The sequence below is a fragment of the Echiichthys vipera genome, assembly GCF_963691815.1.
Source record: "Echiichthys vipera genome assembly, chromosome: X".
NCBI lineage: Eukaryota > Metazoa > Chordata > Actinopteri > Perciformes > Trachinidae > Echiichthys > Echiichthys vipera.
In genome coordinates, this window is record NC_139825.1 from 13680896 (window position 1) to 13695935 (window position 15040).

Consider the following 15040-nt stretch of genomic DNA (forward strand, 5'->3'; position numbering starts at 1 on the left):
AAAATAACCAAGTCCAGTTGCTTTTGACTGAAATTGCTTTGGGGATACGCTGCTGAACCGAAAATGTCCCCGGATTTTGTCTCAGAAATCTGGTCACCTTTGATTATTCATTAACATTTATTCCTAGGTTTGGCTGAGATGGAGTAGACACGGGTCAAGTCTCGCTCCCACAACTTTGAATAATTTCACATTTTTTGGAACCCCGAAAGTCACAACAAATAGTAATATTCATCAATCTTGTTAGACGGATACACCACCAAAATATTCAGACGCATGCGACCAGACAGACTGTAAAAGATCAGGGGGCGAATGCTAGCCCCGCAGAGGAGGCAGGTGGCCAGATTAGCATAACGACCATTACTAACCTCTTGGAGGTGCCCCGCACAGCCGTCTCTGCCAAGGTCAAAGCCTCCATTTCAACGCTCAAAGCAAAGCTGGACCAAAATCTACGCCACAGTTTCTGACCATACTCAGAAGATGGGCTCCCTCAAAATAATTGCAAATCCATAAAACAAGCGTCTGCTAACACTGGAGGCCTCCTGTGCCACGCTAACAGAGAGCAACGCTAAGCTCTTAGCTAAAGTCAGCGACCTGGAGGCCCGTAGCTGGCGCAATAATATCCATGTGATTGGTACATGAATCAGTGGAGGGTCCGCTGCTGACAGCCTTCTTCGCGGAGCTGCTCATGGAGGTTTTCGGCGAAGGCTTCCTGGAATCTCTGAGAACCAAAAGCCAGGCCAGAGAGCACGGGCAGTCATTATCAGGCTGCACAGATACCAGGTTAAGGAGAAAATCATACGCGAAGCCCGCGCCAGGAGAGGGAAACAGGAGTACAGAGGCTTCCCCATCGCTACATACGAGGACTATACACCGGAGGTGGTGGTGGAGTGCCAGGAAGACTGAGAGGTGATGTCGGAGCTTTACAACCTGGGTTTCAGACCCGCGCTGCTGTTCCCTGCCAGGCTGGTTATCACGATGAAGGGCTGGGTGAGGAAGAGGCTCTCTATGGTCACCGAGGTTAAAGGTTTCATAACATCCACCCGCACGGAGGAGACCTGATGACCGCGGAGAGCTGCTGATTTCACCATAGACGAGCCACTGTCACGCTATCTGGATAACCGTGAGTTGATGTGGTGCTGACTATATAGCTGTGCTTTAACCAGCCCCGGACTGACCGGAGTTTATTTTTAGACCGCAGCATTAGTACTTACAGTCCTGACAAATTGCGGATATTCTGTCTGCTCAGTTTTGAACAAAAATGGCTAAATTGACATTTTAACGCACGGTGGACATGTTGACTCAAGATCCGATGTTTTCTGATATTTTTAAAATTCTTTTTGCGCCTGCTTATACTGTTATGTGAATTCAGATTATCTTTTATCGGCCTTTGTGCCAAACACTGGAAGCTCATCCGAATGTGGATTTCAGTTTGTTATTGTATATTTCCTTCACAGCTTTATTTTATTTTAAAAAATTGTATCACCCACCGCCACAGGGTTATCTGAAGGACTCTTGTTCACTGTTTGGTCAAAGGGCTGTACTGAAGCCTAACACTTATCATAGACTGATGTACAGAGGTGACCTGTATCTATACAGCTTGTGCATTCTAACCCAGGGTGGACAGTGGGTTTCATACAGGCATGCATCCTATTCATCTTATCTGGTGTAGAAAAATACCCTCATGGCATAAGGCATCTTGGCGCCCTCTACTGGCTAATTTAATCTCTGTTTGTTCTGGAATTATCATTATTAATGTTTTTCTATTGTGTTTTACCCATCCTCCCCACTCTCTTCCTCCACTACTACAGGATAGAAGAAAGACAGGATCCTACTTCAGGCAGCAGCTACAGACCGGTCTCACTTTTAAACATACATTGTGAGATCTTTGCTAAGGTCTTCACCCTCCGCCTCCAAAGTGTGATGTCATTGATAATTCCACATGACCAGACAGGCTTCATATTAGGGAGACATCCGTTCCTCAACACCAGAAGGCTGCTCAACATCATATTCTTACATGGGTCGGACACTCCTGAGGTCATAGTCGCGCTGGATGCTGAGAAAGCCTTCGACCGGGTGGAGTGGGGCTAACTATTTTAATTTGGGAGAAATTTGGCTTTGATTCTAATTTTATTTCTTGGGCTAAGCTTCTGTATGTAACCCCCTCTGCATCCTCCCGCATCCTCCCCCTAATCTTATTAAAATGGTAATTTGACCAAAGTTTCTGTATCTTTTTCAACATCTCCCAGTTTGTCTTAACAAATCGTTCTTCACTAACTTGGACCAACAACTTAACGCCTTTATCTGGCAAAATTAACTAGCCCGTATCAAAAAACATATTCTTCAACTCCCTAAACCTGAAGGGGGACTAGCACTCCCTAATTTCGCCACTACTTCTGGGCTTGCAACATTAATAAACTTTTATATTGGCTCCGCGGTGAAGTTACAGACGCCTGCCCGCCATGGGCTCATACTGAGATAACATCTTCCTCCTGCTCTTTGCACTCTACAACTTGCTCACAGCTCCCAATAACTGCTCATAAGGTCTCACCCAATCTGTTTGTCACCAATACCATTAAAATTTGGATCCAGTTCAGGAAGGAGTGCAGCTTGCAAAGGGCTTCAGTCCTTGCCCCAGTTTTGAATAACTATGTGTTTCTCCCTTCTTGCACCAACACTGCGTTCCACATATGGGATATAAGGTGTTTTAGAGTCCTTTGCATCTAGGTTAGACAAATACAGCCTGCCTAATAGCCACTTTTTTCGGTACCTTTAAATGAGACATTTTATCCCAAAGCAATTCCCTGCAATTCCCCTGAAACTGAGATGGACCAACAACTGATATCTGTCATTTATAATAAGATTGCCCTTCTGAGCCCAGTCCCCACTGTCTCACCTAAAAATGCATGGGAAAATGATTTGGGGGTAGACATTACTGATATCCAGTGGAGGGACATTTTAAAACTGGTTCACTCATCCTCGATCAGTGCCAGGCACGGCCTATTACAGTGGAAGGTGCTTCATAGAGCCCCTTTCACCAACGCTAAACTGGCTAAGAATGACCCAAGTCACAGTGAAGCTTGTAACTATTAGTAACCACGACTGACACGGGTTGTTGGGAGGGATGGTGGGATTTATGTTGGGTTTTTCCTTTTTCTTCCTGTCTTTTTTTAACCTTGGGGAGGCTGATTCACTGCAATACCATTGTACTTTCTCCTGTTTTGATATCTGCAAAATTTAACAAAAAAAGAGAAAAAGAACATTTATTCCTCGTAGGGTATTTTATCCATAAACAGTTTCTTAATAAAAACAGAAACTTAACTGCATCCTGATGTGATCGACCTGTATTTAAAGGAGCCAGCTGAGGGTGTTCTGGCCTCCTGGATGAATCACTATTGTAGGAGACATTGCCCTCTATGGCGTCATAAAAGAATGGGGACAAAATTTGTGATGACGCCCCTAGATGCCGGTCTGATCAGAAATCCCTGATGACTTATCAGACATCTCATCTCTCTCTCTCCCTGCAGTATTCTCAGGACCTTTTGACCTTTTAGGGGCAGCTGAAACACACTGTAGAGTGAAAAAAAATGACGTCACGGTCACTAAATGAAGAACCATGTAAGACTAATTCATGTTAGACAGACACTGTCAAAAAGTGAAATTTATCTGTTTATAAGTTTATTGCACCCTGACTCTAACTCAAGACCCCCGCATTTCCTCACAGAAACCTTTGACACTTATGACTTTGAGAAACCCACAGACCTGATCTGATAAGAAGACCAGAGACTCACCCTTTAATGCTCTTAAAGAAAACTATTGTAGGAAGTAAAAACTGTTATAATGTGCATTTTATTAATCCGTAAAGAAATTAGTGTTGTTTGAAATGACTGTGGTCGTTCTATGATCAAGATTGACAAAGTTACAGAAATGTGGTGATATGGTGATATATATATATTTTAACACATTATCAAAATATATTTAGACTACTATCAAAGAATTTTCATATATGGTTGTTATTAGTATTATTGGATGTAATTGTGTCACTGACATTTCCCCAGGATTATTAACTAAGAGAACGTTCACATTATGTGTAAATGTGTGTGTATTCACTGTTAATTCATACATGTGGTCTTTTGGTATGTAGCCGCCATCTTGGTTCAGGGATCAGACCCACAGACTGTACGTAAAGACTTTTGTCCTGCATTTGGATATTCTGACGAAACAAAACTGAGAGACATGGAATAAAGTTTCACGGATAAGAAGTTGTTTTTAAATATTTTACTTTTTACAAACGTGTTGAATTTGATACATCACAAGAGGTAAAGAAGGATCTCTAAAGCTAACACAAAGTGAAGTCACTGTCCTGATGCTAAATGAAGCTAATGCTAGCTTATGTCGGGTATTTAGTTATTAATAATATATCAGTAAGAGACTGAAAATTATGTTTGTTATGAAGTTATTCAAGAGACAACCTCAGGGCTGGACTGCACTTCCTCCAATGGCAAGTCAATGCCATAGACCAAAATGTTAACTTTATAGCAGAAATAAACACAGCTACAGCCTTGTACTAAAACAGTTTTGGTCTTTTTAGCTAATTTCCCCGTTCCTGATAACTGCATTTTGTATTTTTATACAACTCACCTGTTTAAATAACGTATATTAAGCCTTAAAGTCTATCTACAGAAGATGGTCATCAAGGAACAGTGGTGGTGGTCAAAGAACAGTGGTGGTGATGGATGATATCCTGGTCTTTGGAAAGGATAAAGACGACCATGACCAAAACCTCAGCACTGTTATGCAGACTATTAGAGCTTCAGGACTGAAACTGAACAAGACAAAAATCTCAGTTTGAAAAAACTGAGATCCAGTATTTCAGACATATCATTGGAAAAGATGGCATCAAATCCAACCCAGAAAATGTCTGCTATCCAAGAGCTATCACCGAGCTACCTAGCCCCACTAACATGGCAGAGCTACACCAGAGGATTGGGATGATCAACTATCTGGGAAGGTTTCTCCCAGACCTTTCAGCTGTCATGCACCCAATCAACAGCCTGCTGAGAAATTATGCTGTGTGGACTTGGGGCGTTGTGCAAGAGTAGGCATTCAATCAGGTGAAAGCCATGTTGACCACGGCGCCAGTCTTGGTGTACTATGATGCAAGCAAACCAACTGTGGTAAATGTGGGTGCCAGCAGTTATGGCTTGGGGGCAGCTTTGTACCAGGAGCAGGGAGATGGGCTCCGGCTGGTTGCCTTCAGCTCACGAACACTGACAGAGACTGAGCAACGTTACTCACAGATCGAAAAGGAATGCCTTGCTAGTGTCTGGGCATGTGAGCAATTTGTGAGGTACCTACAAGTCATGGAAAAGTTTTGCGTGCAAACTGACCATAAACCACTTGTCCCGCTGATTAACTCATATGACCTCGACAAAGCACCTGTGAAATGTCAGCGTTTGTTAATGAGACTAATGAATTTTAATGTCGAAGCTGTGCATGTTCCTGGAAAGCTGCTTGTGATGGCTGATACTTTACCCCGCAACCCTCTGCAAGATAATTGTATGACTCTGACACAGAGCACAACATCAAAGCTTATGTACAGGAAGTGATATCTACAAGACCAATAACAGCTGATCGACTGGAAGCTATTAGAGAGGCTACGAGCCAAGATGAAGACCTTCAAACCGTGGCTCGTTACATCAACATGGGCTGGCCTGCAGAGGTGTCACAAATGCCACACACATTACACAAGTTTCATATTGCCAGAGCTCATCTATCAGAAGTCGAGGGACTCCTTCTGTATGATGACAGGACTGTTGTTCCTCTCAGATTCATGAAGGTCACCAAGGCCTGACCAAGTGAGGAGAGGTATTGGCAGAGACATTAATGAACTTTTTAAAACATGTGAGTTTTGCCTGAGAAACAAGAGAGACTCTACACAGAAAAGAGAGCTGTTAATGACCCCACCACTGCCACAAGGTCCATGGAAGAAAGAAGCAGCAGACATTTGTGAACAAGATGGTAAACAATATCTTGTTGTTGTGGACTATTATTTCCGTGATATTGAGATTGCATGATCTGCCGACCATCAGCAGTCAACAAGTTATTACTCGCCTGAAAAGCATGTTTGTCAGGTGCTGACAAGAGAGCTGATAATGGCAACCAATTCACCTCAGCAGAATACAAAGAGTTCAGTAAAACATACAACTTTGGACACACAACATCCAGTCCACACTACCCCCAAGCCAACGGCGCTGCTGAAAGGAATCTGTTTTCGCTACAGCAAAACGGATTCTGCGGCAGCTAGATCCTCACTTGGCCTTGATGAGTTATCGTGCCACTCTGCTATAGGTTTGAGCCCTGCACAACTTATGATCGGTCGACAGCTGAGGACTACAGTTCCCATTCTGCCTTAGCAGCTAAATCAATGCCGAATAGACGACAGAACTGTCAGACTTAAAGACCAAAAAACTAAAGCTTTTTTATAACAGACGCCACTTTACACAACCATTACCTGCACTAAAGTCTGGTCAGTATGTCAACATCAAGCTTGATGGTGAGAAAAGCTGGAAAACTTCTGCAAAAATTGTTGCTAAGGCACTAGAGCCCAGGTCTTATTATGTGCAGACGGTGCAGGGCATGCTTGCCCGCAGAAACAGGAGGCGCATTCAGGTGGTGCCAGAGCCACCTGTGCCACCTGTGCCAGCAGTAGAGACTTGTGACTTAAGAACTGACTCTTCCTGTGACATAGGCCAGGCCTCGATTCCTCCTGGTGCCCCCGTCACTGCGACTCCTGCTGTGCCTCTCAGCCCCAGGTCTACTCCAAAGAGAACCTTGTCTGGGAGAGCAATCAAACCACCTGTCAGGTTCAGAGACTTTGTTGCAAAATGAAAAAAAAAGTGTTGACTTCCTATGACATATGTGAGAGCATGTGAAATGCTATTTTTGTTTGTTAACAATATGGACATGTTTTGAGTTTCAATATTGCACTGAACGGCAGATGACATTCGTTACATGAGTCTTTCTCAGTTGGAATCTACGGTTACAGTATTAAGTGTTTATTGTTTCAGAGAGCTCCTTTAAAAAGGGGGAGATGTGTTGAGTTCTAGTTATAGGATGTTATATTGACTTACACCACAAGATGTCACTGTGTGCTTTGGGGGCTCAGAGAAGTGGGGGCTTATGGGTAATGCTAGAATCGTTGTAGCTAGCAACTGTTGTGTTGACATGTTGACTATAAATTCTGTAGTAGCTCCTGCAATTTTGTGTAACAGCGCCAACTAATATCCTATTGACCTCAACTTTTGCACAGAGCCTGAATTTTCCATGGAGATCTATCAGTCCGAATTTGATGTTTTTCAGACTAATTATTGCGAAGATAAACAATACTTCTTGTTATGAGTACAACATAAAGGAAGTTGTTTCTTCATAAAAATAAGCGTATTTTGGACTATATCAATTCTTTTGATAACTTTTCATCCAGATGATTAAAGTATAATTCCTGCAAAGTTTTGCAGTGATCAAACTCTCAGCCTAGGAGAAGTTTGAAAAAATACTAGGCGGAAATGTGCTGTGGTCTAAATACCAAGATTCAGAGCCTTCCAAAGAACATGTGGACGTAAGAAACCTATATTTGCGATATACGATGTGGAAGTTAGAGGCCAAAAAGCTTTTTATCTTGATTATAGTGCCACCTTGTGTTGGACGTGTCATTTTTAGTGTGTTCTGTGGAGGCACAAGTCTTTACCTCCCCCGAAAGTTTTGTTTCCATTACTTGTACGGTTAATGCTCGAGTATGAGTGATATTCAAAACAGTGCCCCCTCCTGGATGATTGATGTCATATTTTCCTCAAAGCCTCAGACGAGCATCAGAAAATATTGTTTTAAGTTTCTTGTCAATCTGACTTATAATTGCTAAAATATGATGAATTCTGAATAACAGCGCCACCTAGTGGTTGGTTGGTGTGTAAACATTTGTAGAAGGCCTCAGTAAGACATAATAAACCTAATTACCAAGTTTTGTGTCGATCCGACACAATTTGAAGAAGATACGTAGCACTTCCTGTTTTGACTGTAATCTAAAGGAAGTTGTTCCTTTATAACTTCGGCATTTATTAGAGTATCAAAATTCTTTTGATCAGGACCATCCGAACATTACTGGTACAAAGTGTCATCTTGATCGGACACACGGCCTAGGAGAAGTTCGAAAAAGTAGCTTTTGAATATATCGCTAAAAAAAGGTTGAGGCAAAAATGGGCGTGGCGTATTTACCGAGAATCACGTAGGTTCAGGGAACGCCTGAATGTAAGAATTTTGAATGTGCGAGGTACGATTTGGGAGTTACAGGCAAAGATGCGTTCAACTTAATTATAGCGCATGTGTCATTTTTGGTGTCTTCCGTACGTGCAGGGGTCTGAACCAAAGACCCAAAAAAATCCTTGTGAAAACACTAGGGTTCCCAGCACCGCTGGTACTGGGTGCAACGCTGCTGCTTGCATCAGCCCCCTCGAGCTTGGACCCCTAATGAATATTAATGAGGTATAATCTGTTGCCGTGGTAACATATGCAGACTCTGTTGGGGGTTAAAGGGGAGGGTGGGGGATCTCTGTTTTTCAGGGCAGCCAATGATCTGAAGTCTTCTGGTCAACGACTCCACTGACCAACAGTGTGTGTGTGTGATCTTTCTGATTACAAGTGAACGCAGCACAACTGTTAGTGACGATCTGGGCCGGCAGACCAACCGCTGTCAGCAACGCCACTAACATGGCGGCTTAGTTACATCTAGAGAGGAAATGTCGCCACAGACACACAGCTTGTTATACTCAGCAAAAAGGCAAATACAAGTGCTTTCATTAGTGGGTCACATGATTAGTCACCATTGTTTTAACTCCCTCTTTGATGAACAGGAAATTAAAAGACAGTTAAGTAGATGAAAATCTTACCGATTATAACTTCAACTTGCAAAGCAAGGAGGAGCTACGGGAAGTGAAGGGGGTTTTATCAGAACTGGAGAGTTTTTATTCACCGAGAAGGACGACACTGAAGGTTTTTCTGATGGAAAAGATGTTTTCTCTCTTCTCCTGATTGACTTTAACAAGTGTATGAGTTCCTCCAATCACCTGCCAGGTATGTTTTTAAAGCGCCTGCTCTTCTCAGACGATTCTGTGAAACAAACCATCTGACGAGTCAGGTTACTATTTCATTACAATGTTTGTTTTAAAGATAATTTTATGCATTTTTTATATATTATATATTTCTGGTTGTTTGGAGTGATGCACAAGGATTTTGTAGAAAAAAACTAAATTTGGGAATGTTTTTGGTAAAGTTTGTTTTCCAATCATTTTGTTACAGAAAAATAAAAAACACAAACATAATTGCAGTCCCAATATTCCCATTGCATACAGTACATGTTCCTTACAAGTGACTGCACTATGTTGTCAGTCAACACATTGAAGATACTTTAACCATTTAAAGTCTGCATATACATTAATTAAACTTGTTTCGTCAGTAAGTTTGTAGAAAAACGTTTCTTAAAAATATATATATGTACCAGTGGTGGCTGCTGGTCTTTCAAGGAGGGGAAGCTAATTTTTTCAGGCCTAAATCATAAGTGTGTTTGTTTGTTTATATGTAAATTCTACCCTTTGTTCCTTTTCAAGAAAATGATCTGTGACCTTGTCGTACCAACTAGGCGTCTTTTACAGGGACTTAACCAGTGTCCTCTCAATGGCCAGCAGAGCTAGGCTGCTTAAACGGCCTTGGCCCAGCTGGAGCTGCTGCGCCAGGCTACTGTGAAGTGTGAGTGATTGTGACAGAGGGAGAAGCTCCACTGCTGCTGCTGCTCGTTGGGGAAAGAAACCGCAGAGTGACAGAACACAGTCTCAAAACACAAAACTAGTCGTTTTTAACAAAGACAAAGTTTCTGGGGATTGGTAAAGTCTCAGATCAGTTCAGAACAACATAATAAAAAACTTGGAAAGTGCTCCGCTGGATGTTTATTCTTTAAGATCACTGATTAAGCTGTCAATCAAACAGGGGATTTTTCCTCAGACTGCTCATCCAATCATCATGCAGAAGTTGAGCGTCCAGGCCAGCCCACTGTCCCATAGACCCCAAGAGACGCTGAGTGTCCGATGGGCGGGACAAAGCCCAGCATTTATCCAATGACCGTCTAGTTTGGCTGCAGTGGAACAACGCGCTCTACGCTTCCCCATTGAGGTCAGTAGAAGCTGAGCGTCCGACTCTGTAAAGCACTGTGGATGAATAAGAAGGAAGTTGCGCCAGTTACCTGTGATAAGTAGCTGATTATGAGCAAAAGGTGAAGGCTTTGTAGCACGTATTTAGTCAATGAAATGTACACACAGCAGTACATATTTCACCACTTTTTTTTGGGGGGGGGGGGGGGGGGTGACATTTGACTTGCAGTCTTAGAGCAATCACCACTGATAATTACTGATGCAAGTTAGTAGGATACAAACTTTCTAGAATACAGGTTTAGAAATGTTGGGGACTGTGCTGATTTTAATCTAGAAAAACTAAATTTTTCACAGAGATGAGTAACTTAAAGGGGCCCCGTTTGGGCTCCAGGGCCCCAGAGCAGCTCTGTCCGGCCCTGACAGAAGGGGAGAAACAAACACAACTGGTCTCAGTCATCAGAAAAAAACCCCACCACTAGTTACTACTACTACAGCTGCTGCACCAGCCCTCTGTGAGTACTGACCTCCTCCAGCAGGTAGACGGTGTTCCTGCAGCTGATCATCTTGGAGGTGAAGGAGGAGGTGGTGGGGGAGCTCCAGTCCTCCTGGACCTCCTGCAAAAACTCGGACACCGACACGCACTCCGGCATGGTGCTGCTCAACCCGGGACACACCGGGACCACCGGAACAGTCTCAACAGAGGTCCGGCACTGAAAGATCAATTCAACACAAAAGAACCGAGGAAACCAGGCGAAGACCTAGTATTCCCTATATATAAATAATGAAATAATGTGAATTTAATAATCAGTAAAGGGGAAATAATCCCATCAACGCTGCTTCCTCCTTCCCTCAATTACGTGGAGATAAATCAGGATTAAAGAGGCTGATAAAAAACGGCAATTAAAGAGCTGATCCGGTGAATCCTCCCGTCAGTGTGACTTCACCCTGAACCGCAGCATCAGCCGCTTCTTCCCCAAACAAAAGGTGATCAAATCCAGCAGCAGATAAACCCCAAACAGCGCGGCTTCTGTAGAAAAACCCGAATAATCAAGACAGTCCCGGGTCGTTTTAGCGTGTTTAAAACCAACTGAGTCTCTCTTCGGTGTAGAGCCGCTTCATTCAAGAGAAAACCACACAAACCCGCCCGGGTCTGTCCGTGTGTGCATCGGCTGACAAAGAGCGCAGGGGCTGAGCGGAGAACTGGACCCCCCGGACACCGGGACCGGGTTTAGATGAGGGAATTAAGCCGGTGTCTGCTCTCCGCTGCAGGAACTGCTTCATGTCTTTTCATCATCAGCTGATTTTTTTGTCACCTGCTTTTTTTCTTTCTTATTCAAACCGCATGGAGAGGCGCGTTCACGGGGTGCGGCTGGTGGGGGCTCTCTCTCTCTGCCGCGGGAGCGTGCGCGACTGACCGAGCACAGAGACCGTAAACCCCACAACACACCGGAGTCTGTTTCAGTTACACCTGCTGCACGTGACTTAAAACAGCGTTAAATGTTTCTAAACCAACCTCAAGTTTTTATTTTTACACAAACACACAGACAAACAAACACACACACACACACACACACACACACACACACACACACTATCCTGTAATTTTTTTTTTCTTCAATGTCAACTTCTTTGTTACAACACTTAAAAACGAAAAATTTTAGTTAATTTTATACACTTTTACTTATTTGTTCGGTTATATTTTGTCATATTTTCAGTAAACTCATTTGTCAAACGAACCAAATGTGTGTTTTATTGATGCATCATCACTAATTCACTTTGATAAAGACACCAGGATGCATGCTGTTCTTACCATCACCCATCAGAGCGTGCAGAAGATACTGTGCTCTGCTCTGCTGTTATGTATGCTAGAGACAATATAATTGCAAGCACGGCTGTACTCAGCTATGCATCTGCTACTTTTATATTGTATTTTATTGTATTTTCATATTTACTGTGTTGGAAAATGCAACTGCTGGTTAATGTGCACTGTCCCTGGTAAATAAATAAAATCAACAAAAAAATATGAATGTATTTTTTATTTTATTTACCTTCAAAATGTAAAATTTGCAACAACAACTATATTCAATCAACAATTGAGTCATTTATACATCATGTTTTATGTTTAGGAGAGGTGCTGATTTGTGTTAATCAACACAATTTCATCTTTAATTTACACAATATAAATATGTGACTCAAATCTGCAGTAAAAAGGTGTCCAGTAATTTCCTCTGGTGAAGGATGAATAAAATCTGGGATTATTGCTCCAATGACTCCGAGGTTTCCGGTCCAAATGACTAAAACCTTAAACCGGGTTAAAACAGGTACATAAAAGAACAAGAATCTAAAAAAAAAACCCAGTGTCATTAAAAGCCTTAAAACAGGTTAAAAATGTCAAATTATGACGGACCTGACAAGCAGATACAAAAGGCCACGCCAAAAAGCAGGATCTGTATGCAGCAGAACAGATTCAGAGACAACGGCCCACTGGGCACAGACATGTCAGAGGCCCTCTATTCTGTCTACACAGGAATGAGACACCCAAACTCAAAGAGTCTACTTTTAGTCATTTTGTGGTCATTTCTAACTTATATTAAGACGGTTTTCTCTGGTCATTTTGTTTCTCTTTGTGGTAATTTTATGTCCATTTTTAGTTGTTTTGTATGTCTTTGTTATTTTTTAGTATCTATTTTTAGTAGCGATATTGAGTTAAAAATGTAACATCGGGAATTATCGGTATCGGGTTTTTACAACCGATGTTTGTTCTGTAAGCTTCAGCATTTCCGAGTCTGCATAAATGCAACATGGGACATTTACAGGCGCGTGCTTGATGACGTATAACAACAACAAAACGCTTCACTCGTAGGTTGCTAACTGTGGCTAATAAGCTTGCTCGCCCGGTGCATGAGATGTCCGTGGTTTGGAAGTTTTTCCAAGTGTCACCTAATAACAGTAAATGTGCGCTTTGCAATGACTGCAAGGCGTTGGTTATGAGAGGAGGAAACAAGGCGTCTTCCTTTAATACATCACATTTGATCATCCACCTCAAGAAGAATCATGCGGAGTTAAACGCTATAATTTGTGCAGCAAAGTGATGGAAAGAAGCAACAGCCGACACCGAGAAAAAACTTTTTCTATCGTTCAGGATGCCGGATTCACCAAACGTGTGGAGTTCCTCGAGCCACGTTATGCCATGCCAAGTCGGAAGTATTTCTCAGACCAGTGCTTACCCGAATTGTACAGCATTGTTTACTGTCACGTCGGGAAGGTAATTTCTGGTGCTGTATCCGTTAGATCCAATACAGGTTAGCATGTTGAGCTTAACTGCTAATTTATTGATTGTATTATTTGCCAAGTTCCGGCTCAGTCGTTACTCAGTCTGGAAAAAGAGAACTAAGTTTGTTTACTACTCTGGACTGAAGCTATGCATCTTCCTTGTTTTGATTATGTCTGTAGTGTTGTTTGAGGCAAAATATTCTCTCTAAAAACACAAACAAATAAATGAATGGCACTTTTCTGGCACTTTTTTCAATAACTTGTTTTGTACAGACTGTGTTTACATTAGAAAAGCCGTGTTGCATCTATGTATGCATCCAGTGGGGCATCACAATAAAATTAGGCATAATGTGTTAATTCCATAATAGGTGATAAGTGATGTTGTTATCTAACAATTTTGGTGTAAAAAGACTGCATATATCGGTATCGGGTGATATCGCTATCGGAAATTAAGGGTTGGACAATATCAGATATCTGCAGAAAAGCCAATTTCGAGCTTCCCTAATTTTTAGCCATTCTGCATCTTTTTGGGGTGGTTTTGCATCTATTTTTTAGACATTTTACAATTCTATGTCCTAATTTTTATTCTCTCTTTGGTAATTTTACTGCTATGTTTTACTGGTATGTTTAATCATTTTGCATGTCTTTGTCATCATATTTGTCTCTATGTGGTCATATTGTGTATATCCACAGTAATGTTATGTCCATTTTTAGTTGTTCTGTATGTCTGGGATTGTTTTGCATCTATTTTCAGCAGAGATGCAAGGTGACCTGTATCGATTCAGCATGTGAATTCTAGCCCAGGGTGGATGGTGGGTTTCATACAGGCAGGCATTCTATTCATCTAATATGATGTAGAAAAATACCTTCATGGCCTGTCTGCCCTAAGGCATCCGGGTGCCCTCTGCTGGCTAATTTACTTTACATGGTGTTTGTTGTCTGTTTGGGTTTTTATTATCTATTTATTTATCTTTTCTCTTTTCTATAGTGATTTAAAGGGTCAAACACTAGTAAGTGAAGGGAGGAGACCCTGGAAGCTCAGTTTAGCTGTTAGGTGGAGCCGGAGAGCTCAGATGATGTTTTTCATTATGGGAGTAGCCCTCAGATTGGTCACAAATGTTATTGTTTCAGTTTCCTTTTATGTTGTTATGTTCTGTTTTATGTCTGTATGGGTCCCCCTACCCCTTTTGTTGTTTGTTTTGTTTTTTCGTGTTTTTTACCCTCCCTCGCTCCCCACTCTCTTCCTCCACTACAGAATACTTTGGGTCATGCAGTGTCATTCTAACTTATTATTAATGTTCCTATGGCTAATGCTTTAAAGACAGGTACTGGAGTGCATCTGGTTTCCTGGAATACTAAGGGAATGAACAAAATAGGTAAGGTCCTGACACAGTTGCAGCAACTTCAGGTGGTTGTGATGTTTCTGCAGGAAACACATCGCAAAACAGCAGACACCTCACGTATTAAGAGGGCGTGGATGAGCCACTTATTCCACACAAAATTTACAGATAGAGTTAGAGGGGCAGCTATCATCATTCATAAAAGGGTCCTGTTTGAGCCGACAAATGTAATCC

The 15040-nt window shown here is 42.1% G+C and overlaps 1 protein-coding gene across 1 annotated transcript in view; it reads right to left on the reverse strand.

Annotated features, from left to right (window-relative positions):
• The window catches only part of unm_sa1614 (un-named sa1614), a gene marked incomplete at its 5' end in the record, with an annotated part of 45493 nt that extends 34650 nt beyond the window's left edge, over positions 1 to 10843 (reverse strand). The window contains one exon of the mRNA XM_083939914.1: positions 10718 to 10843. Coding sequence (XP_083796040.1) covers positions 10718 to 10843 — 126 coding nt within the window. The remainder of the gene's footprint in view (positions 1 to 10717) is intronic.
• Positions 10844 to 15040: the final 4197 nt, after the last annotated feature.